The following is a 24,419-nucleotide window of genomic DNA, read 5'->3' as shown; positions in this document are numbered from 1 at the left end:
CATTGCACTCATTATAAACCTGTTCCATGCTCACAGGGACAGTAAAAAGTGTTCAGTGACAAGTCACTCTGTCAGCAAAATGCAGGCAGCTTGCTCTCCAGTGCAGCTCCAGCTATTATTCAACACCAGTAATCCCTGAGTGCTGAAATGCTGCTACCTTGTTTCTGTACTATGTGAAATGTATCGGACAGCTCCTGGCTAATAAATGTCACCCAAAAAGGTTAGAACTAAAAGAAAACAAACCCAAACAATGCACTGTGTACTACTTTTCCTTTTGTTAAACAGAAAAGTGATTGCCATGCACAGCTGGGACTTACTGGCAGCTTGACAAAATTCCAAATATTACAACAGTAGCACAGATGAGACTCTTCATTAATTATACTCGATTGAAAAATAGACACTGACAATGTCTGAAAACTGGAGAGTAACTCTGAATAGGGTTAGGGTGAACATCTTGGTGGTGCTTGAAGGAAAGGCTTCCACTTAGGCACAGATTTTTAGTCTCTCATTATAAGTGATGGTTTTTCTTCCAAAATGAACTTGTGCTACCCTGCACACTAATGTTTTCCCTGGTTATGATCTGTTGGAAGCCTGTATTTCCATTAATATCGGTAGAAGTTTTTGTTTGTCCATGCTCCACATGTTGCTGCTGGTGTGCAGCCAGAAACCCTCTGGTTTTCATGTCAGAATTACATTACACAAACGCCCCTTCAGGAGAGCTTTTGTTCTCCAACCAAAACTGCCCAGGACTCTGTACCAAAGGGACATCTTGCATTTTTAATTCTAAGACCACCTGCTTTAAAACAACCCTGTAATCTGTCCTAGAATATTCTGATATGAATAATGCAGCAGATGACTCGCTCCTCACATGTTGGCACTCCAAGAAACTCCCAAGTATTTGCTTTGTGTAGTTTTAAACACACTGTACCTTATGAGACAAAATGCTGCCACAACCAAAATCTACTTGTTTCCCCTCTGTTCTGCGCTGTTGCCTCCAAATATACTTAACTTCAAGCCATGTTTGGGTTTGTTTGTTGAGATTTTGTTTTAAAAACTTCCAAGAGTCATATCAGTGGAGGGAGGGCCTCAGTATTTGCAAAGTCCTACTGACTCTGGCTTAACTGGATGGGCTTTTTACATGATAGCAACCAAGTGAAAGTGTCCTATGGGATGACCAAAATTGGAACTTTCCCCGCATCCTGTCCACTTCTGGCTGGACAGGTAGGACACCGTTCCCTCCTGCATCCCGTAGGACGCCGTGTGCTCCCCCAGCTTCCCCGGGAGCTCTGCAGCCGCCTCAGCTCTCCGGGACGGGTTCGGTGGGAAGCGATGGGAGCTGACCCGGGCGGTTCCGGTCCCGCCTGTCCTGTCCCTGTGCACCCCTGCTGCCCAGGACGGGTTCGGTGTGTTCTGGGAGCTGACCCGGGCGGTTCCGGTCCCGCCTGAGGCGTTCGCGCCAACTCCGCGTTCCGCATCCCCCTGGAAAAGGGGGCGGAGCCGGCAGGGAAGCACGACGCTCGCGGGGACCGCCGGGAGTTGCAGTTCCTGAGCGCGCAAGTAACACAGGCAACTCCATTTCCCGTCTGTCCTCGGGAGGGGGGGCGCGAGTGCGCGCGCGTGGTATGACGGGTATTGTAGTTCTTGCGCCGAGCCTCGGACGTGCGGCAGGAGGAGGGCTAGGGGGGATAAAAACTACTACGATGGCGGTAGCAGAGGCTGCCGGGAGGGGGTACGGCGGCCCGAGAGGCCACACTGCGCTCGCGTCGGGGCGGCGGAGCACACGCGGAATCGGCGGAGCGAGTGCTGAGTCGGTGCCGCCGCCGGCTCCCCCCTCACCCGGGAGACGCTTCGGGGCCGCGGAGCCTTGTGGGGCCGCCACAAAATGGAGGCGAACGGGAGCGGCAGCGGGAGCAGCAGCGACTCGGCTCCCGACTGCTGGGACCAGGCGGACATCGAGCCGGGCAGCGGCGCCGGCCCGGGCTGCGCCCCGCCGGCCGCGGAGGCCGAGGCGCAGCAGGAGCTGCTCGGGGCGGCCTTCAGCCGGCAGCTGAACGTCAACGCCAAGCCCTTCGTGCCCAACGTCCACGCCGCCGAGTTCGTGCCGTCCTTCCTGCGGAGCGGCCCGGCGCCCGGCCTGCCGCCGCCCTCGCCCCCGCCCGGCCTCCCGCCGCCGCCGCCGCTCGGTAACCGCGGGGCCGGCACCGCGGAGGGCGAGGGAGGCAGGGAGGGATGGGGGCCATGTTGGGAGGGCGCGGGGCCAGCGGGGCGGGGGTGCCGGGCCCGCGGCGGCCGGGAAAGAGCCACGCGGGGCGGGCGAGGAGCCGGGCCGGGCCGGGGGCGGTGCGGGTCTGGCCGCGGGAGGGTCCCCGGGCGGGAGGGGCACGGCCGGGGCAGGGGCTGGGCAGGGGGCGGCGGCGGCACCGCGGGGGATTCGCTGCCGGAGCCGAGGCAGCCCCGGGGTCGGGGGGCCCCGGCGGGGGAGGCCGCGGGCGCGGGGCTCTGCCCGGGGAGCAGCGGGAACCGGGGGGCTCTGGCTCCCTGCGGGTCCCGGGTGCGTTTCGCGGGGACCTTTGCTCGCAAAGGGCGGCCCGTGATGGGAAAAAACTACCCAGCTCTGCCCTTCCTATTATACATAAAATCAATATAATATATGTAATATATATAATATATAACATGTTACACTCTAGGAGTTGTCGAAGATTTTGGAGGTAATAAATTTAGTGTTGTTGGGGAGAAAAGCACTGCTTCAGCCACCAGTGCCTCAGATGTATCTTAAATGTCTTTTTGAAGATTATATCAAGTAATTTATTTTTTTCTTAACATAATGCCGATAAAGGATTAGTAGGGAAGGGAGTTTTGTCCAGCTGGCCTCAGCTAATGGAATAACCTGAAATTTACCCTGCTTTTAATTTCAAAGGATCTTTGTATGCCCAACCAATATTTATACTAGATTTACTTTGCATATGGGAAATTAAAGGAGACCTACTTTTTCATTTTCAGCTCCAAACTGAAGGTTCTTCCAAACATCAGACATGCTGCTTAACTTTGTGGTAGTATTTTAATGTCACTCCTGCAGCTAAGGAGTTTGAGATTTTCCTAATTTTCCTATAATTTTCTGTATCCCTATTGGTATAATATGAAACAAGCTAGTGTTTCAGGTATTTATCTAGTAATTTTATTTCACTATAGACACTACTTGTTACATTATGTTGGCCTTATTTCCTATTGTTTGTGGCTTATTATTTATTGTGTTTTTCCTTAATATATTAATTGGTCTTGATCTCCCTAGTATCTAAAGTTAATAGTTGTTAACAACTAAAATCTGTAACTTTTATATAAGACATTTTAATATTTTTGTAACAGAATATTAACCTGTCCCTTATGTTAGATTATATGTTCTCTACAGCTGTTCAGCACTCCTGATTTTTAGCAGAAGTTATAGCTCATTTACTGTGCAGGCAAGTAGTGTCTAAGTGCATTAAAATAAACTTCAGAGAAGCCATGGGCAGACTCTTGAATTCCATTTAGAATAAAGGTGCATGTTAAAGTTCACAGATGTAGACTGGGTAGCTTGGGGCTGTGATGAACACATGGTCTTCAAAATCCATTCCTGTATTTTTCAGATATTGCAATCTGAATCAAAAGTTTGGGTTTTTTAGCTATGTAATCAATACTGAAAGATTTTTTTAGTGTTTTGAATATTATTAGAATTATTTTGATTTTTTTTTCCTGGCTGCTTCTTTAATGTTTCATCTAAGGTGTTCTATAGTTATTTTTGTTTGTAGGAATTCAAACTACATCTCCTCACCTACTCATTTTTTCTTCACTTTCCTTGTCTCCACTCTTTTGCTACTTCTACAACCTGTGATGAGCTTCTTCTTTCCAGAAATCAGGGATAGCTTGAAAACTGTCTGATGATCTGGAATGATCAGAATAGCTTTGCTTTGTGTCTTCATTGCTGAGTACATTTCCTACATAGTGCTAGAATCTACCTGGCTTGAATTTACCTTGATTGCTATATCTTCTTTAAGGTTTAGGATTTTCAGTTTTTCTAAGTAGCTTCAATATCCCTAAGATTAGGCAGAAAAAAACTTTAGGTTAAAAAATTCTATTTCTTTCCTAACTGGAATACTGTACTTGCTAGGTGCTGCTCCAGGTCTGCTTGCTTGGTTGCAGAAGATAATTGACATCTTCTCCTTGCAGATGTTTGTATAAGGTGACAACTACTTTCCTGGCTGGAAGAACTAGGTGGAGCTTGCTCTGGAAATAAGTCAGAACAACATGTGATTAGACAGTGGTGCTGAATAAGTTACTTTTCAGCAGCCCAGTTGGCTTTTGTTCCCATAGGGAATTAGGTGCTCTGTGACACTCATTCTTCATTACAGAGTTTGTAGTGGGAAGAACCTAAATTAGTCTTGATACATCTAAACCTTAAGAAATCTAAAAAGTTGGGTGTCACTTGAGGAATTTCAGTGGCCTGAAGTGAAGTTCTAGTAGTGCTTTTCTTCTTGGAACTTTTCTCTTGGTGAGGTTTTGCTCAAGTCATCATTCCTGGTAATTCAAAGGCCATTATATATCAGGATAAATGTAAAGTAGCAGCATGGCATATAAAAATTCCACAGGACTGATTCCATTGTGTGACTGCAGTGTGTAATAGTGTTTCCTTTCATGCACACTAACTTAATGTTTCTAGTAATTTGAATAAGATTCCTGTCATTTATGTTTAGAGCACAGAAGGAGCACTCTCAGAAGCCGTTTATGGAATAAGATGTTAACTTTCTAAAACTGGGAAACTCCTGAGACCTGCATTCCTAATAGCTTACTTTCAAACTGGTTTACACATGCTTTCTTTTGATTGGAAATTGTGTATTAGGAAGAAAGCTGACTGATGTGTACCACTAATATAACTTATGCTCAGAGATAATTTAATTCCAAAATAATTCTGAAACTATCATTTGATTATATGGGAAAAGCATATTATTTATAGTTTTGAACCTAAGGAATATACTAAAACCAGTATGTTCTAAATGTTGTAGCTATGAGGACTTGCATTTATCATATTGTGTCCAAGTCAAACTCATTTGTGTCAAATCTCCCTTTGTTGAATTCTGTTGGAAATGTGAAATGAAGACTTTATGGCTGTCACAGACAGAAAACCAAGGCTGCAGCACAGTTCTGTGCCAGGTGGACTGGGAGGGTGTCACAGACACGTTGTACTTCTGGGGGACTCTGGCAGTTGCTGGACCAGCAGACTCAATTAAGGCCATGTGTGATAATGAAATGACTGTGGATTGTGTTAGGGCCTCTAAACCTTCATAGTCACATCTGTGCCTTGCAACCTCACTGTTCTTCAGCTTCTATGACTTCTTTTTGTACTATGTTTCATTAATTTTGTAGATATATGTAGCAGAAAATTATATTTTTCTTTGTTTCTGTATCAAAGCATGGTTCAGAGGGAATAGTTACCACCAACTTCCAATTAATAAGATTTCTATTTTTCTTTTTAATTGGGTATGAGAGAATCAAAATATTTTTGAAAATGCAGCATCAATCTGCATTTTTGTGGTTCAATTTTTGTCATAGTTCTTGAATACTCACAGGATTCTTGGTAACATTTATCACAGCTTCCTTGTATGGTCTTTATTATATTTTGTGTTAGTTCTTCTTTTCAGAAGTAATTTTTAAGTATTCACTGTTGACCCTGCTTGGAGCAGGAGACTAAACTAGCTAACTCCTGGGATCCCTTCCAGCCTGAATTGTTCACTGATTTGAAGTATGCAGTGGTAGTAGCAAGAGAAAAAGCATCATTAGTATGAAGTAATAAGAATAAAAAGTGTGACGTGCAGCAGTGGGCGTAAGGAAAGCATTTGTCCTTTTGGTGGTATTAGGGCTACTGTTTAGTTTGGTAGTTCTCTTGATCACTTCAAATTAATGTCTAAACATCTTTGCTAATGACTACAGTTGAAACAACTTGCCCCTACAGTCCTGAGCCAAGCAAACATCTGGCTTAAGATTCAGTGCTCCTGTTTGCTTCACTCCCTAAATATCCTCACTTGCCTGCAGTAGTCACTCCTGAAGCAGTTCAATTCAAGCAGCTGGACATCCTCAGCCTTCAAGTGCTGTAAATAAATGGATAGAACATTTTTCTTCCTGCTTTTCCCTGCCCTCATTTTTTCTGACCTTGTAGCAGCTGGGACGTCCATATGTCAGTCAGACACAAGAGGTGGAGTTTCAGTATCATCTAATTCAGTTCTGAAACCTGTAGTTTCCAGAGCAGGATGAGTTATCTGTACCACTGTGCTCTCTAAAGCCTGATATCTCATTTTACACTGGGAGACTCTTCAATGTCTCAGTCCTCAAGAACTTCACTTTGCATATGAACTTGCTGAGAAAGGCTTGTCTAAGACAGCAGCCCACAGTTCAAGAAGCTGTTGGGTTTAAGGGTTATGTGGTTTTCCATGTCAGCCTTGAACAGCCCTGTGCTGATGATTTCCTCACCGTGCTGGTAATGTTACTGTTAATGCTTCAGAACTGCAAACTTGAACTGCTCCCATGGCAGCAAATCAGGGTTGTATTGTCAGTGCCAGCATATGGGATAAATTCTTATCTGAAAATCTTGATTTGAGTTGGCACTTGTCTATCTAGAGCAGTCTTCTGTATCAGCTTCTCTAGACAGGTGAGCTGTGCAGCCACTTGTGAAACTGAGTGCAGAGAAAGGCTGGATGTCTTGGCACTGCTGGGTGGTCAGGCAGAACATACCTGTGTGGGGCACTCAGGGTGCCAATGTGTTACACAGATGTCCTTTGTCTACATCTAAAGTGCCCCCAGGAAGGTGGCCAGGATTGTGTTGCTCCTGTTAGAATAATTCATCACCCTCGTGGCCTTGCATGACTCCAGTAAATGGCACACAGAGCCCTGGGAGGCAGCTGTGCCCTGCGTGGACTGTCCTGGGGGCTGAGGCAGCCTGCTGGTCATGTGTGTGTGTGGCACTCTGCTCTGGGCTACTGCTGAATGTGTTTGAAAGCGTGGTGTTATCTTAAAACTTGCTTGCTCTATCAAAATGAACACAGAAATAATTTGGGATAATTCTTGGATTCTATTTATAATCTGGTTTTACAGTTCTACTTAAGGAATTTTGGCATTTTTGTCCTGTTTTGTGATGAGAGATATGCAAGGAAAAGAAGCAGCTGATTGTATGAAGCCAGGATAGAAAGATGATTTTATTTTGTGGTTTTTATTATGAAGGAATAAAGCAGTTGTAATTTAATCCATTAAATTAATGACTATGTTTTGAAGAGGTCTATGGGAAAATGACAGTGATTGTATTTCATTACAAAAGTTAGTTTGGGACAGAAGATGCAATACTAAAAATGTGAGTCATGCTAAAGATACTGGGTTATGAGAGATTTTTGTCAGAGTGGAAGTACTGAGCTTGGTTTCTTGATTATCTGTCTTAAAAATCAAGTTATCAACTGAGCACAAATACTTGGCCTTAAGCAGAAGAGGACTTCAGTACATTCCCTGAAAATCCCCATAAGCTTTCTTAAACTTAGTTGTTAAGGAGCATGTCAGGTTTAGATAAGATAAGCTTAAGGTGTGTCCTCAGTGGGGAAGGAAGAAGGTGGGTCTTTTACTAAGATAGCACCTAATTAAAGCCTGTGAATATGAAACAAGTGCTAATTTTTTTTGTGAATTTTACAGAGTCAAGTTAAACTATTAAAGCTGCTTTTGCATTGATGCATTTTAAAAACTGGTGTGTCCACTGGTGAAGCTGGGGCTATAAAGCAGAGCAAAGAGAAGAACATAATTTTGGGTTTAACTTTCAAAACAACTGCCTTACAGTGAACTCCTGAAAACCTTTTCTTTCTGCACAATTTTAAGTATTCAATATAAAGCATTTTGTTTAGCTTTATTTGTGCTTGACATAATTTTTGTGTGTTTTTGTTATCTAAGAATCTCTTGGGGCTTTTTTTATTGTACTTTTCGTGCTGTGTGTTTGATGCAGACTTTTATTTTTTTACTCTGCTGTAATTCCCTTTATGCTTTCATTTTAAAAAAGGGGGGCAAACATCTGTTATGTAATGCATGAAAACTGGTGAGACTGTGTGTCTATTGTGTAAAGATGTTCTGAACTCAGGTATTGGAATTACACATGTAAAAGGTGATGGGAATCCTAAGGTGGGTGTCATGTGTTTCTTCACTCTTCAGGAATTCCTGTGAAGAGACTTGATGCCTGTATTAGAGAAGCAGTAGCAAATTCACTGTACAGGCATCTAAGTTTTGTAGAGAAGATATTTCAGGCTGAATTTGTCTTTTTTATTTTTTTACTTTTTTTTTTTTTTTTTTTTTTTTTTAATCTCTCTGCTGTGTGGTGCAGTTCCTCTAACTCTGTAGCCTACCCCAGCTGTCAGGTTCCAGTCCTGTCTGGGTTCTTATCACTCCAGCAGCAGAGCAGGCTGGATCTGAGTGCTGCTGTGTATTGCACCAAATTTATGCCTCTCATTAATTCTGTGAATGCATTTGCATTGTGGTTCAGGTAACTGATGTTCAGGAATTATCAGTTAACCACTGGGCAGTTCTTACTTGTGTGGAGACCTTTATCAGCTTTTTCTGGGCATCTGGTAAACACTGAGTTTTGTGTAAAGATGTCACTATGGCTTAGCAATTGAGTTTGACTTTAATAGCCACTCTTCTAATATTGATTCCTATCAGCTGTACCTGTTCTAGGTATGAAAAACTTGCTACATTCTAATATAAATTTAAAGAGCAATTTTCTATTGTTTATCTACAAGCATTCTAATATGTTAGTGCTGCGAAGTTCCTAGCTTATAGTCTTGTAAAACAATATTTTCAGAGGTTGGATGATAACTTCAAATTTGTTGTCCTTGTGCAGCTTTGATTATTGTACAACAGAAATGCAAACAAGTACAAAACTTGGTGTGATATGCTACAAACTTATCAGTAGTAGAATGCTGTGTGAATGAAGTAGGCAGAGTGGATTCTTTAGGACATGAGATGTATTTTAAAGACATCAGTCACTGTGTTTTACAAGTTGTGCAATTTTGGACTCTATATTGGTAGTGTACATACTCTTCCAGTGAATTTTACATTTAAAAAATCCCCACAATTACCTTTTCTAGACAAGACTCTGAATTACATAATGTCATTGTCTGATGGCACCAGTAGATAAATGCAGCATCTGTATCCATTTTTGCCCTTGGCATTGACAACAGAGATATTCCAAAAACTGTCCTAAGGCTCTGATGTTGAGCAGGACTAAAGCCACTCAGTCCCTGTAATACCATGGATAAGGTTGCAACAGCAGTTCTTGACTTAGGGCTTGAAGGAGAGATGGAGATGGTTAGGTGTAAAATCCTACAGCTGCTTGTCATGCATAAACCCAGTAATATGAGGCATTTAAAAATTGGCATTACTTAAGGCATGTCCTGACTTTAAAACCAGATTTGCTACAAAGTACATTTTGAGTCCCTCTCATATGAAAGATTCCTGTCTGGATGATCTTCACAGATGAGAAGAGGTGACAGACCCTGTGCTCTAGGGAAGCAGTAGGATTGCATCCTTCTTTTCAGATGATGGTCTTAAGGCACATTTCAGGCAATCTGTTCACTTCCACACAGAGGATGGTAAATCTGAGCCTTTGTCTAAAATAACCTGACATAACCTGAAATTGTTTATCAGAAGTAAACATTTACTGTGGAGAATGGGGGTTTTTGTCACTTAGAGCATGTTAGTTTTGAAATTAAGTTTCTTTATTTACTTGGTTTCTTAACAATAATTTTTTTAGTGAGTGGTTTATGTTTCTTTCTGCTTTGAAGAAACAGTATACAATGATACAATTCAGTGTCCTCTTCCAAAGCATGTCTGCCACTTGTGTGCCAAGGTGACCAGAGTTTAATAAAAGGCTGTGGTTATTGCTGACTGTCTGTTCCCCCCTGGTTGTGTGGCACTGCTACTCTTTAGCATCCATGCCCAAACTTACTGACTCTTGTGTGGTAGGCCTGTACAAAATCTACAGAGGAAATTTTTATTCTACTTCTTCTCTGTTAGTTGTGAAGAAGTGTTTTTCCTGTCTGCATACCTGCTGTATTGCAGATCAGAAAGTAAAAACTGAGTTTCTATGAATGGTTTTGACTGACAGTAGATTTCTCAGAAATTAACTAGCTCTCCAACCACTCACAGAATATCTGTTCCAAGGCAAGTGCATTAATATTGCCATTTGATACATTTTTCATTACAGACAAACTTCTGGAGTGAAATCAAAAGCTTGTTGAAATGATCTTGTAATTAAAATATTTATGCATCTCAACCACAGTATGTGTGAAATAGCCAACAATCTTCTGATGTGCTATAAAATGGAGGCTCTAGGTTCATACCTAGATTTTGTGCCACCTGCTTACCACACTCAGAAATGGGCTGCTGGGAGTCTTTTCCAGCTGCCAGATGGGAGTGATAGACCATTTCTTTAAAAGGATCTAGGGGTATTCTATTCTTCTGCTTTTATTGACTCTATGAATTCATTCTCTTCAAGCCTGGTTGGTTTGTTTTGGGGAGTGTAGCTCATGTGTGATCTGTGGCAGGAGTGCAGGCAGTGCTTTCCTTTGGGCACTGCTGTTCATGTGTGATCTAGGGCAGGAGTGCAGGCAGTGCTTTCCTTTGGGCACTGCTGCTCATGTGTGATCTAGGGCAGGAGTGCAGGCAGTGCTTTCCTTTGGGCATTGCTGTTCATGTGTGATCTGAGGCAGGAGTGCAGGCAGTGCTTTCCTTTGGGCATTGCTGCTCATGTGTGATCCAGGGCAGGAGTGCAGGCAGTGCTTTCCTTTGGGCACTGCTGCTCATGTGTGATCTGAGGCAGGAGTGCAGGCAGTGCTTTCATTTGGGCACTGCTGTTCATGTGTGATCTGAGGCAGGAGTGCAGGCAGTGCTTTCCTTTGGGCATTGCTGTTCCTGTGTGATCTGAGGCAGGAGTGCAGGCAGTGCTTTCGTTTAGGCACTGCTGCTCATGTGTGATCCAGGGCAGGAGTGCAGGCAGTGCTTTCCTTTGGGCATTGCTGCTCATGTGTGATCTGAGGCAGGAGTGCAGGCAGTGCTTTCCTTTGGGCATTCTGCGCCCCCTCCCTGCCTTGCTGCTGGCCACTGGCTGTTGTGCTGTGACCCACATTCACCCTGCCTGCAAAGCCCTGTCCTCTGGCCCCCTGCCAGCTCTCCCGGCGCTGCTCCACTTTAGAGGAGTCTGCAGCAAATACGCAAACAGTGCGAAAGCAAAGAGGCTTAGGAGCAGCTCCTTCTCTGGGTGCCTTTGTTCTTTTCAGGGGATTTGTTTCATCTTTAGGTCCCATCATGCGTATAGAGCAAGTGATGCTCTAAGATCTGGGTTCAGATTTCAGTTGAAGGAGAGCTGGAGTACAGCTAAACAGAGGGTATGAATTTTGTATGTGGTTGGAAAAAAAGATAACTTGTTTCAAAGCGTGATGAAGTTGAACTTCTACCAAGAGAAAACTAAATAGGTTAAGATTTTATGTATAGTTATAGAAGGCCCCTTGATCACATGCAATAACGTCCCAAAACATTGAGTGCTGTGTTAATTGCAATGTATCACTCCTAGTGGATTTATAAATTGTTACACCTCAGCATAAAATGTAGTGGCATGGTTTAGTGCATGAGAGGGTTGAGTAATTTGTCAGACAAACCATCCTTGTGGCTTTGATAGAGGCACATGACCAGTGGGATTGCCTTCCACGTAATGGAACTGTGCTCTGGTGTTTAAGAGGACTGGCAAACTTACCAGACATCTGAATGAATTTGTCATCTCCTGACCTTAAAAACTACAGAAGACGTTAAGAATTTGTTTTTAATAGCTTGTTTCTATTTTCTACTCAACATTTAATGGAAATGAGGCACAAGAATAGTGTAGACATGGCTGTAAGACCCTTTCCCTGCAGTTGTGACACCACATTGTGTCTTTGGATACAATGAAACTGCTCTGCTATTTTTGAACACCAGTTAGACACTAACACTTACCAACAGCCAGCATGCTCAAAAAGGATGGGCAAGTAAAATACTGTGTATAGAAAATTGCTTGCTTTAAGTGTATCTTTCCATTCAGGGGGGGGAATGGCTTGTTTTTAGAAGTGGTATATTATTTTCACCATGTCTGGGCAGTGTTCTTTAGCAGTATTTGTGCATGGAGGCTGGGTTTAGTACCACTTGGCAGGGAGGGAGTCATTATTCTTTCCACACAATTCTTGCAATAAAGTTGGGAGATGGTCTTTTATGGCAAAGTTTAGAAATTGGTCACATCATTGTACTTTAAAAGATAAACATTTTTTCTCTGCAGGTGCACCTGTAGAGCCTTCTCCAGAGGAGCAGACAGCCTCTTGTGAAGGTAGTTGTTTTTGTGATCTTCATTACATGATTTTTTAAAAATTATTGCAAATAATCTCTTTTAAATCTCTATGAACCTTTTCCAATCTTCATTATCCTCATACTACTCTTGTAAGGCAATGTGATTATCTGTATTTATTTACAGTTTCATAGGCAGTTGGGAAAGGCTCATAAAGTGGCTTATAGAAGATCATAAAGCTAGTATGAAGCAAAATTTTTGAAATGAACCTGTATATTAAAAAGCTTTGGCAAGTGCCAAAATATCTGAGCTATTCTTTTATTCATTTAGTCACTCATTTTTCTTTGTTCTTGATTACTGTCATGCTAACTATGTGTCTAATGATTCATTTCCACCTCCTTTTTTTTTTCTTCTAGGTTCAAATGCTGCTGTTAACATGGAAATTTCAGAGTCTGTTGGTAAGATGAGAATTGTTCCTTTTTACTGTGATAATACTATAATGTATTACTGCAGTGCTTTTGCTGAATCACTGCAAACAAAATAGTAGAGCCTTTACACTTACAACAAAGTACACTATTTGTACTTTTTACTTGGATGACTATTTGTATCTTTATACTTGGGTGAGGAAAGAGGTAATTGAACACTACTGTGCATTGAGAGCTGCAACTGGATTGCTTGGACACTGTAAAATGATGAGTGCTTTATTAAAAAATAATTTCATATTACCAAATAGCTCCATTAACATGTGTGGAATGGTGATTAGCAAAAAAACTTTAAAGTGGTCAGCAATGTGAACAATCAGAACATAGAAATTGTATGTTTCTTATTGTTTTTATAAGGCTTATGAGTGAACTTAAACTATAATCCCTCTCCTTTGCTTTCTAAACATATGGTAGTGTGTGTCTGTGGCTTCAGACTACTGTGCTGGTCTGAGTAGATCTTCAGATTTGCTTTTTCTTTGTAAAATTGTTGCCTTGTTAAAACAGATGTTTCTATATCCTAGATTTCTTATGTCAGCACACAAGCTGGCTTGGAAGCTCCTGGTACTAATCATTTCAGAAGCAAGCAGCAGTTCTCCCTTTTCCTATAGGAAAATGTTAACAGACTTGGTAGCTTTGTGATTGTGCATTTGGGGCAGGGGCTTTTCCCCTTTTAATTCTTTTTAATTTCTTTATCTATTTGAATACATCTAATTGGTTCATTTTTAGTGGAAAATGGAGAGACAGAAATGTCCCCAGAAGAGTCATGGGACCACAAAGAAGAGCCCAGTGAAGCAGAGCTTGGAGGTGGCCCTGCAGGGGATGCGGGGCCTTCTGAAGAGAGCGCTCAGGAAATGATGGAGGAGGAGGAGGAGATACCAAAACCGAAATCTGTGGTAGCACCTCCAGGTGCTCCTAAAAAAGAGCACGTCAATGTAGTATTCATTGGACACGTAGGTGAGTTCTAAGGGAAGGTGAAGTACTTGGATCTGTCTGTTGTGTACTGTCTAGAACTCAGAGGATTAGAAATTAATGCTGTTCTTTGTATTCACCATGTCTGGAGGCTCACAGGAGCATTCATTCTAATGAAGCTGCTCTGGAAAAGGAAAAATTTAAAGGTCTTTGAGAGGTAGAGGGCCAAAGGTAGAGTGTGTTCTCTTGGACACAACAGTGCCTGTGTTCATGAGTTCTCAAGTAACTGCTCCTGTTGAGTGCTCAAGTGATATATCTGTATTTATGATCTGAAGAACAAAATCAGAATATGGTGCTTCTTTTCTGCTTATTTTAGGGTTCTTGCTATTAGGTTCAAAAATTATTATTCTGAATACTAAAATTAGTAGAGTTACAGCAATACATTAATATAATTCATGGTTAAAAGAAGCATTTATAGCAAAATATTTTCATTTAATAGTTTCAACAAGCTTCATAAAAACTTGGGTGGTGTCAGAAGTAGAGCAGAATTGTTGAATCACAAGTTATACAGTAAATTCCATCTTTTCATTTCTGTAGTTATTTGCCACCTTAAAGGTGCTGTAACTTGGGTCCTTGGGTAAATTCAGAATAGAGTCACATAAAGTAAAGGGGCTGTGGGCAGAGGTACAGCCCAATATTGAAGAGCAGCCCACACAAGTTAGGGACAAGGGATAAAGGGAGCAGGGAAAGGGATTTTGCAAGAGCTTCCCACTCTTGACCCTGGCTTTAGCTGGATCACTGCTTGCTGAGAGGGTTTTGTTATGGATAATGCTGAATTTATATATATGAAAACAGCATGTTCAAAATTTGGTGTAATTTAATTGACGACAAATTATAATAGGAACAAGGGAAAGTGCAAGATGCTTCCAAAAACTGAGATTGTGGTTCAAAAAATAAATCCTTTGGAAACAAACTAGATTACTTAGTTCATAATGGTCTGCTGTTTCTAGAATTTTACATTGTTGATGACTTGAATTAATTTTATTTTAGATGCTGGCAAGTCAACTATTGGAGGACAAATAATGTAAGGAAACTTTAATTTTTAGATTTCCCGTTCTTGTGAATTAAAAAACTTCAATTAGAATGAGTAATATTTTCTTTGTGGCTGTAATCATCATATGTTAATACTTTTATAACAATATTTCTGTCCCTGTCAATTGAGGTACTTACTGTCTTTGGAATTTCTTAATTCCAGCACATTAATGTTATTGCTATAGGATTTTCATTTAATAGAAGCAACTATGCAAAAAGCAACATTATCAAATTTTTAAAATTAATCACTTTCTTAGAGCATGGCTGTTTTTCTTTGTATTTTAAAATGAAATTTGAAACAGCTTTATACCATTGGTTAAACATTGTCCTTTCTGTGAAGATTTTAAAAAAATTCATATCTTCATTTCCCAATCACAATAATCTGTGGGGATTGTATAAGTAACTATTTGGAAATACCTTTCTGCTTTGTGTAAAATTGCACTTTTATTTTCCCTCTCCTTAGGTATTTGACAGGAATGGTTGACAAAAGAACACTTGAAAAATATGAACGAGAAGCTAAAGAAAAAAACAGAGAAACATGGTATGAGCTTTGTGAAGATAGTAGCACCCTTTGCCCTTTACTGCAATGAAACTGGTTTTAGTCTCTGTCCCAGCAGCCCTGGCTTCCTCCAGGCACGATGGTGCTCTTGTCCTGGGTGGATTTTTTGTGGCCTCTTGTTTGGTTTGGGTTTTGTTGTTGTTTTTTTGGTTGGTTGGTTTTGTGAGGGCAGTGAGTATATACAGCACATGCAGCAGCCTCATTTCTGCTTCAAACAACTCCTGCAAAATTGATTTCCCTTTTGAAAGCTTTCTCCTTTTGGCTGGAGGATAAAAGGGGTTCAGAGGGCTCTGGAAAAGGAGCAGTTAAAGACTTCCCTAGGGTAGAGCATCCTCAGGGGATGGGCATGGACCTGAACTCACTGAATCCTGTGTGAAGGGCAATAGAAAGGGTGACATGGTTCTTTTCACCAAGCAACCGCTGTGCAAGCAGCATCCCCTCAGACACCCCCAGTCACTGCAAAACCAAAGCTAAGGATGGCTACAGGCTGCTGTTAATGGCAAAAAATATTACTGTGCTAAACTAGTTCAGTTGAGTTATTCCCACTTTTTATCATTAGTAGAGCATTTTTTTTCTTTATAGTCACCAGTTTTCACAAAACCTGAAGGATCTAAGTAGCTATTTTTTTTTTAATTTCAGTTTACCTAACTGAAAGCTAACTTGTTGTTGGCCAGTGGAAAAAATTATTAGGAGGGGACAAGAGTCTGTATAATGAAAATCAATCAAAGATAGTGTGAATAAAGATGGTGTCTATTTCATAGCCAACTTCTGCTTAATATGTGCAAATAAATGAGAACTAGTAATCATAATTCTCAATAATGATGTGTGCAAGTCAGAACTAATGTTTTAGTTAATTATGCTGAGAAGGAAAAATTATTTTGTATTCGATCCTGAGGTTTTTCTGAGACTGAGGCAAAGTTTAAATTATGTGAGGTTAGATCACAGCTGAAGAACTTAGAAAATGAAACATGTTTATTAGAATTTTTAGAAATTAATCCTTATAGTTGTGTGAAGGAGAGCTGGCAATGGGCTCTGCAGCTCACTGTACACCCAAATGAGTCAGTTCAGTATTTCCAAGACCAGTAGTGACTTTACATTTAGCAATGCTGAGGTGGTTAAAATAAGTAAGAGAAATTGTCCCTTATGACTAAGAAATTGTATATAAATGTAATAACAATTGATACAACAACAGAGTGTTTGGGTTGGGATTTTTTAGGTACCTTTCATGGGCCTTAGACACAAACCAAGAAGAACGAGACAAAGGTAAAACAGTGGAAGTGGGTCGTGCCTATTTTGAAACGGAGAAGAAACACTTCACTATTTTAGATGCTCCTGGACACAAGAGCTTTGTTCCAAATATGATTGGTGGGGCTTCTCAAGCTGATCTTGCTGTGCTGGTAAGGAGAAATCAGATACTTTTACTTTGCATATGCTGTGGAATTAAGCTTCTGATTTTTATTTTTTGTTTACTTCTTTATTCTTTTGGTTACTTTCAGCAGGCAGAATTTTCAAATGTTACATTTACTGAGATGAGTGAGTTTTGGAGTAATTTAACTGCTTCTTAAAGCTGTCCACAGGTGTCATGTGAATTTTTTACATGTCAATGCAGAAACTAATGGGCAATACTGAGAACAAACATACCAGTGCATTTTGGAAGCTTTTACTAGGTCTGACTACCCAGAGTTTTTTGAATAAGTCAGTATTATTGACTGTTCTGTTAAGAGAATTGTAGAACCTTTATTAAAATATGTATCTTTAATTAGGTTATTTCTGCAAGAAAAGGAGAGTTTGAAACTGGATTTGAGAAAGGTGGACAAACAAGAGAACATGCCATGTTAGCAAAAACAGCAGGTGTAAAGCATTTAATAGTTCTTATTAATAAAATGGATGATCCAACTGTAAACTGGAGTAATGAAAGGTGAGTTTAATATTAAAAAACTAATTTTCTCTGACAGATACTACAATAGAATAATTCCTAGGTAAAGAAATATTTGTATCCCATTATTGCTGAAAGGATGGTTGACTGGTGGACTGAAGGCAGGGGTTATAAAACTGGCAGGAAAACCAGAAGCTCAGTGCCCAGGACAGTGCTTCTCAATAAAGCTGGAAGTTCTACACTCAAACATTCACTATCAACTGCTTGGATCCATGCAGACATACCTAACAAACCCTCATGCATTCTAGGATAGTTTAATTGTTGACTTGGAAACTTCATACTGAGTCTGGAAAAGGAAGTGATTGTTTGAGTTTGCCACAGTTGTGAGAGAAGCTGCTGTGTGTTCTGCCTAGAATTGTGGAAGTTTTAGTGGGAAGCCATGAGGGCCTGTTCAACCTTGGAATGTCAACCTGCTGCACTAAGAGACAGATGCACACCCCATTCTCTGTCTTGGTCCTGCCCCAGCCTTCTGACATGACTGAATTCACCCCAAACTGAGAGGAGGCAGTGTGACAGAAATAAATAGATTAAACCTAGTTGTAGGAGACTGAGGCAGTGCTGCAGTGCCAGCCTGGAGCCTGAGCTCAGGAGGTGTCTGTGGTCTGTCCTGCTGTGCTGACTTGGATCTCTTGCTTTAAGCAGTTGCAGCTGGTGCTGCTGCTCCCCAGCCCTGTCACTGCAGGGCACTGATGATGCTTTATGGGGCAGAGCAGTGAGGGGGAATAGGGGAACACACAATACTGAGCTGTGCTGGAAGGCTGGGGAGAAGATGCAAATGGACCTCCAGATCTTAATTAGGCTTGCTTGCTGCTCACACAGTAACTTAAATGATGGAACTGAAATGTCTGCATGTTTTTTAAAGCACAGGATTATGTTATGCTGGAATAAGTGGAATTTACCTTGATCTGCTTGTCATTTTAATAGATATGAGGAATGTAAAGAGAAACTGGTGCCATTTTTGAAGAAAGTTGGCTTCAATCCCAAAAAGGACATTCATTTCATGCCCTGCTCAGGACTGACTGGAGCAAACCTTAAAGAACAGTCAGAATTCTGTCCTTGGTATATGTATGTATCTTAAATTGAGCAACTTGAATATTTGCTATATTTCAATAAAAGTAAATGCTTCAGTGAAGCTGGGAGGTAGCAGAGCGTGGTATGTTGTAGTTGTGTGCCAAAGTGCTTGAGGAAATACAGCCAGAGCAACAAGAACACAGCCATGCAACGTGCCAAGGAAAAGCATTTGCAAGCTGCAGAAGATTATCAGTAAAATATTAGCAGTGTTCTCTGGCTGTGTGAGTTCAGTGCCTCACAAGCACTGGAATTTGCCAGTGATGCTGCAGCTGACGTTGCTGGAATGAGTAATGGTTTGATGTGAGCAGTTTGCTTGAAGCTGTATTGTAATTAGGGACAAGCCATGCCTCTCAGTGGATGTCATGTTTTTCAATATTGTTCAGTGTACTTTAAAAAGAATTAATGGAAATCACATTTGGACCTAGCTTATGGCTGAAATATATTACACATCTGTTGTGAGTCTCAAAAGAATAATTAATCTGTGTGAAATATGCCTGTAGTGTAACTTAAAAACTTGCATTTCCTGAGTATTGATATGTTGGTTGAAGTAAAGTGGACACTACTGATGGGATGCTATAATAGATTCAGCTGTCTTAGAGGTCGTTTTTCTAAATGATAAGATGAATATGATTGTTTTTGTTGGACTGCATTTATCCATTTAGAACATTTTTTTTAAATGGAAGGGTGCTCATGGAATTGAAACAAATGCCTTCTGCTTTTTTAGTGGATTACCATTTATTCCATACCTGGATAATTTGCCAAACTTCAACCGTTCAGTTGATGGACCAATCAGGCTGCCAATTGTGGATAAATATAAGGTACAGATTAAAATAATAAAACAGAAAGTATAAAGAGGCTGTTTTCAGAAAGCAGTAAATGGACTATTTACTGTACTTTTAGAGGGTATCTTTTTCTTTGTTAATGTTACATTTCCAACTGTAGAATAGAGGAGGGAAGGGAAGTAAATAATTTTGGCATTATATGAAACTTCTAAAATCTGTAATCTTCCATGACAACAATTTCCAAAATACTAAGTCTAGCAGTGCTAGTTATTCACAGAGTTAAGTAATTTACCTCAAACCCAGAGGTAAATCATAAATAGTGGACTCTTTAGGAAAATGTTTTTAATTGCTATGTAATGATTTCTCTTTGTGAAGGACATGGGCACTGTGGTCCTTGGGAAGCTGGAGTCGGGCTCTATTTGCAAAGGACAACAGCTTGTGATGATGCCAAACAAGGTATGGTATGGTTTAGATATTTTAAAAATTTACTACCATAAAAAAGAGCTTTGTTCTTAAAGATACTCATTACTTTAAATCAGAAAATGTTCTGTTGCTCTGTTGAGCATGGCTAAGCTCTCACATTTTCCATGGGTGATGTTTCTGGGGCCAGGGGCTGTTGTGTAGCTCCTCAGCAGTCAGAACTTGGGTTCTCCTGCCTTAGTAAACTCAGATGCTGGACTACAAATTATCTCACTTCAACTGGATTTTATTTCATGTTTGTTGGCCACTGTTACCTGCTGTGGGTTAATATTGCTCAAGAGTTTCTTTCTTTCCCCCCTTTCCTTTTTTTTTCTTTCTCCCAAAGGGAAACAGAACAAAAAAAACTTGAAAAATATTTTTAAAAATTCAGTTATTACTAATTCATCATTCAAATATTTTAAATGTTCTGAAGCTTGACAGAACCAAATATAATTAACTTAAACTGTAATATAATTGTTTACTGAAATACTGTTATATTACAGTTATTTTCTATCTGACTAAAATATTCACAATGAAAAACTATGTTTTTGTTTTCTTTAAGCACAATGTGGAAGTTCTTGGAATTCTTTCTGATGATGTAGAAACTGACTCAGTAGCCCCAGGTGAAAATCTAAAGATCAGACTGAAGGGAATTGAAGAGGAAGAGATCCTTCCAGGATTTATTCTCTGTGATCTCAACAACCTTTGTCATTCTGGACGCACATTTGATGCCCAGGTAGAATAACAATTTTTAATTGTTGTATAGAGGGGTGAAAACCATGGAAATATTTTATGTTTTGCCAAATCTAAAACTTGAGTAGGCTGAAGTTTCAGTTCAGATTTCTTGTTCACTGCCATCTCTAAATGGGCAATAACATATATACTTAACATTGACATCATTAATTAGAGTTTTTAAAAGGTAAATTGTTTTGAATGTAACTTCTCAATGAAGTTTTAGATACTTATAATGGTGAAAGCAAGACCTTATGAGCCTAGTTCTTCAGTTTTCTACTTTCATACTATAAAGTTAAAAATTTTAACTCTGATAAAAATTTGTGTGTATATTGTTCAATAGACTTTTTAATGTACTTCTGCATTGATTATTCTCTGTTCTTTTATAATTGAAATCAGGAAAAATGCACTTTTTTATTTTTAATTGTTTTACAGATAGTGATAATTGAGCACAAATCCATTATCTGCCCAGGTTATAATGCAGTGCTGCACATCCACACTTGTATTGAAGAAGTTGAGATAACAGTAAGTGTCACTTTAAGTTGTGATGTGAATATAAACAATCCAGTTGTTGGGATGAAGAGTTCTGTCGTGTCATAAATTTGTAGAGGAGCTAAAGCAACAAAGCTCCATCCTTGAATGCAATTTTTGGTTGTGCCCTAACACAAACAAAATGGCTGTAACTGTTAGCATAAGCATTCTGCAAAGTGGTGTACGTTGTGACTGAATAAACCATGCAAACTTTTTCTTGTATTTGTTTGTAAGGATATTCTTTCTTAGACCAATTCTGTTTCTATAAAACAGAAAAATAACCCTTATTTTAGCACTTACAACTGTTATTTTTTTCTTACCCAGGCCTTAATCTGCTTGGTAGACAAAAAAACAGGAGAAAAAAGTAAGACACGGCCCCGTTTTGTGAAACAAGATCAAGTCTGCATTGCCCGTTTAAGGACAGCAGGAACGATCTGCCTTGAGACATTCAAAGATTTCCCTCAGATGGGTCGCTTCACCTTAAGGGATGAGGGTAAGGCTGCTTCAGCAGCAGGTACTGACTGCTGCAAAAGCTTACTTGGACTCAGAGCCACAGGCAGTGAGGTATTCAAATGCTCTTATCTAGTGGAAATCACTCTCTGGGTAACAATAGAAGAGTTAGTCTAGGCAAATTGTTGTCATTGTGCAGAGTCCTTGCTAGTAACAGAATTTTATTTGAGTAATGTACAGAAATATGGATTGTGAAACAAAAGACTGGATTTGAAAAATAACCAGCAATGCTTTTTTAATGTGCCCTGGAATGTCCACCTACAATGTGAATACCATAGTTTCACTTTTTCAAGTTGAAAAATATCAGGGGAGTTGTATGTTAGGTTTTCACATGCACACCCTGGTAAAACTCACAGATTTGTGGGATGCGTTTAAAATAAAGTATTTGAAGAATAGTAAACAGATCTGGTAGTGATTCTGCCTTGCTTTCTCCTGAGATGAGTGTAGAAGCAGGCTCTCCACAATCCACATTGTGTTCTTTGCTGTCAGAATAGCAGGCTTACTATTTTACAATCTTTATCGTGCCTTTAAAATACATTGATGCTACAACATAATAATTTATTCTCTGTGATTTGTAATACTTAAGAGCCTGTACTTCGGGGCAGGTTTTCATGATCTTGGAGATGTGTGCATTCCTTTCACAGTAAATATAACACTGCTGTTTGTCTCCTTGGTTTAGGTAAGACCATTGCAATTGGAAAAGTTCTGAAACTGGTTCCAGAGAAGGACTAAGCATTTTTCTCAAAGACCCCGCACAATACTGTGAGGAAAATCGACTCAGCAAAAGCCTACTTCACACCGCCGTCTTATTTTCTGCCCATTGATAAACTTCTCCCCATATTTTGCAAAGACAAATTTCACAGCAAAGGTCCACATTATGTCAGCTTTCTCATATTGAGAGCTCTGCTATGCCACTGTTGAATTTTCCCAAAAACAATTTTTTTTTTCTCCCAAATTCTGCTTCCTTGGAAAGATTCGGCAATAGCTTTGTAAGTGATGTGGACATAATTGCCTATAATTATGAAAATCTAAAGGATTTTTAATGTTTAATTTCCCCCAGCATCTCTATTAAGACCTCTTTTTTCCAGGCAGATCATTCAGAGTGTGCGAGTGTGTGTGCACATGTTACAAAGATGACTACCATGTTAATAAACTATTCAATTTGAAATCTTTTTCGGTATTGGAATTGCTTTTGAATAACGTTTTTTATCCGGATGTAACGCAGTTGCATTAGCTTTTTAACTTCCCAGTAACCCAGATATTTGGTTACTTGGACTTTTCTAAACTCCTCAGCCTCCCCACACACACAGTTTTAAATGAGGCAATTGGGCACTCAACCAAGTTTGTATTAAAATAATTAGGTTTGTCCCTTCCCTTTCTTGAATGCATTCTGAAAATTAAAAAACATTCATGCAAATGTGGCACCTTCATTAGCTTTACATTTGTTAATATCTTGAGCAAATTTAGGTTGACCTAACATCATTACTAGACACAGGAAGTCAATTTTGAAGGCTAGAACTACATATTGTGTCTTTATAAAAATTCAGCATTATTAAATTCTTAACTGCAGAAAATGCTAACAACCAGTAAATCAGCGAAACTTGCAAAAATAAGAGAATCTGTGGCAATAGTGCCTATTAGTATTTATAAGAGCTACATTTTGTGGGAGAACTGGGCCAATTAAAAAGTGCCAGTTACATAAATTACTCAGTTCAACCTGTCTTTAATTTAGAGGGCTGGATAATCCTTGCTGTTTTAAAGATCAGTCTGAACTGAGAGGGAGAGAGACTATTTAAATCCCTAAGAGTTTGCACATACCGAAATATGGGAGGGTCAGAATCAAGCACAGTCTGTAAATTTTTGCATATCAAAAAGCAATGTAAGCTTATGAGGACCAGTGAAGTTTTTCTTGAGAAATTAAAGCAAAACTGGTTCAAAGTAAAGCTTACTCAGTACAACTTGAAGGAGCTGCATAATAAAACCCTATTTAGCTGCACTTTGAAAATGGACTGTCTGCAATTGCTGTCCTGATTCTAACAAATTAGGATGAAGGCTAAGGGATTTTTTTTCATTTTCCAGAGCATTAGTAATAATTATTAAAAGGTATCTTCTGAGCTTCTTCAGAATATCTTAAACTAAACATTCTCAGCTGTAAAATTGGTGAGCCCCTCTTCTCCCCCAAAGATTTGCAGTCTAGTGACTGTATCTGAATTGAAACTCAAAACTGAAACAGATTTACCTTTTTTGGGATTTTTTTTTTTGTTTTGTTTGTTTCTTTGTAACTGTGGAACTCCCATTCATTTCACTTACAGCTACATTGTATGGACAGAAGAAGTTATTGTCCTTCAGTTTCATATGACTACACTTGTAGCTACCGTAATGCATGGAATTTAAATAAATTTTATTATGTCTGCAAATCTCTGGGCTTTTATTTTTTTGGTAAATCAGGGTTTAAAAAGTAACTTTTTTTTTGTTGTTTCTACCAAGTGAACAAAACCCAAAGTTCCTTGGATCTTAAACTAATGAAGAAATTAAAAGCCAGGGAAACTTACTGTCTTGTTCATATTCTGGACTGACAAGATTTCCACATATCTGACTGACTTCTTGAAGTAAGGTCATGGATTTGAAATTTGCAGTGACTATTATTGGAGAATACTTACAGTTAAATCCCTAAATTGCTAGGTCCTTTAAAACTTTTTTTCTTAAGGCATTGAAGTGTATCTGAAAAGGAAATGATGCTCCAGCATCGGTTTTCCACTGCTGAGTAAACTCAACGTGGGATTTTAAAACTTCATTCTTTTGAGGCTGGACTGAGTATTTAATATTAATATTAAACTGAATAATCACCTGGTGGGTTGGAGTATCAGTAGATAGAAAGTCAGTACTTCCATTATTCATCCCATCTAGTGCATTTGATTACCATTTCCATAATTCCCATTAATGTCACCTGGTCTGTAAACTGAGAGGTTGTATTATTATAAATTCATTTACAGAA

The 24,419-nt window shown here is 39.9% G+C and overlaps 1 protein-coding gene across 1 annotated transcript; it reads left to right on the top strand.

The window, feature by feature from the left end:
• The first annotated feature begins 1,768 nt into the window (after positions 1–1,768).
• GSPT1 (G1 to S phase transition 1) lies at positions 1,769–23,841 on the top strand. The gene is made up of 15 exons (XM_058035633.1): positions 1,769–2,183; positions 12,356–12,403; positions 12,778–12,819; positions 13,570–13,797; positions 14,803–14,836; positions 15,308–15,385; positions 16,620–16,800; positions 17,167–17,321; positions 18,264–18,404; positions 19,135–19,228; positions 19,568–19,648; positions 20,214–20,387; positions 20,819–20,908; positions 21,239–21,407; positions 22,104–23,841. Exons 1-15 carry the CDS (start codon positions 1,883–1,885, stop codon positions 22,154–22,156), a joined length of 1,869 nt encoding a protein of 622 aa, XP_057891616.1. The 5' UTR covers positions 1,769–1,882; the 3' UTR covers positions 22,157–23,841.
• The last annotated feature ends 578 nt before the right edge of the window (positions 23,842–24,419 follow it).

Source organism: Melospiza georgiana, chromosome 16 (assembly GCF_028018845.1).
Source record: "Melospiza georgiana isolate bMelGeo1 chromosome 16, bMelGeo1.pri, whole genome shotgun sequence".
Taxonomy (NCBI): Eukaryota; Metazoa; Chordata; class Aves; order Passeriformes; family Passerellidae; genus Melospiza; species Melospiza georgiana.
The sequence above is the reverse complement of the archived record's forward strand: the minus strand, read 5'-3'. Positions and strand labels throughout refer to the sequence as shown.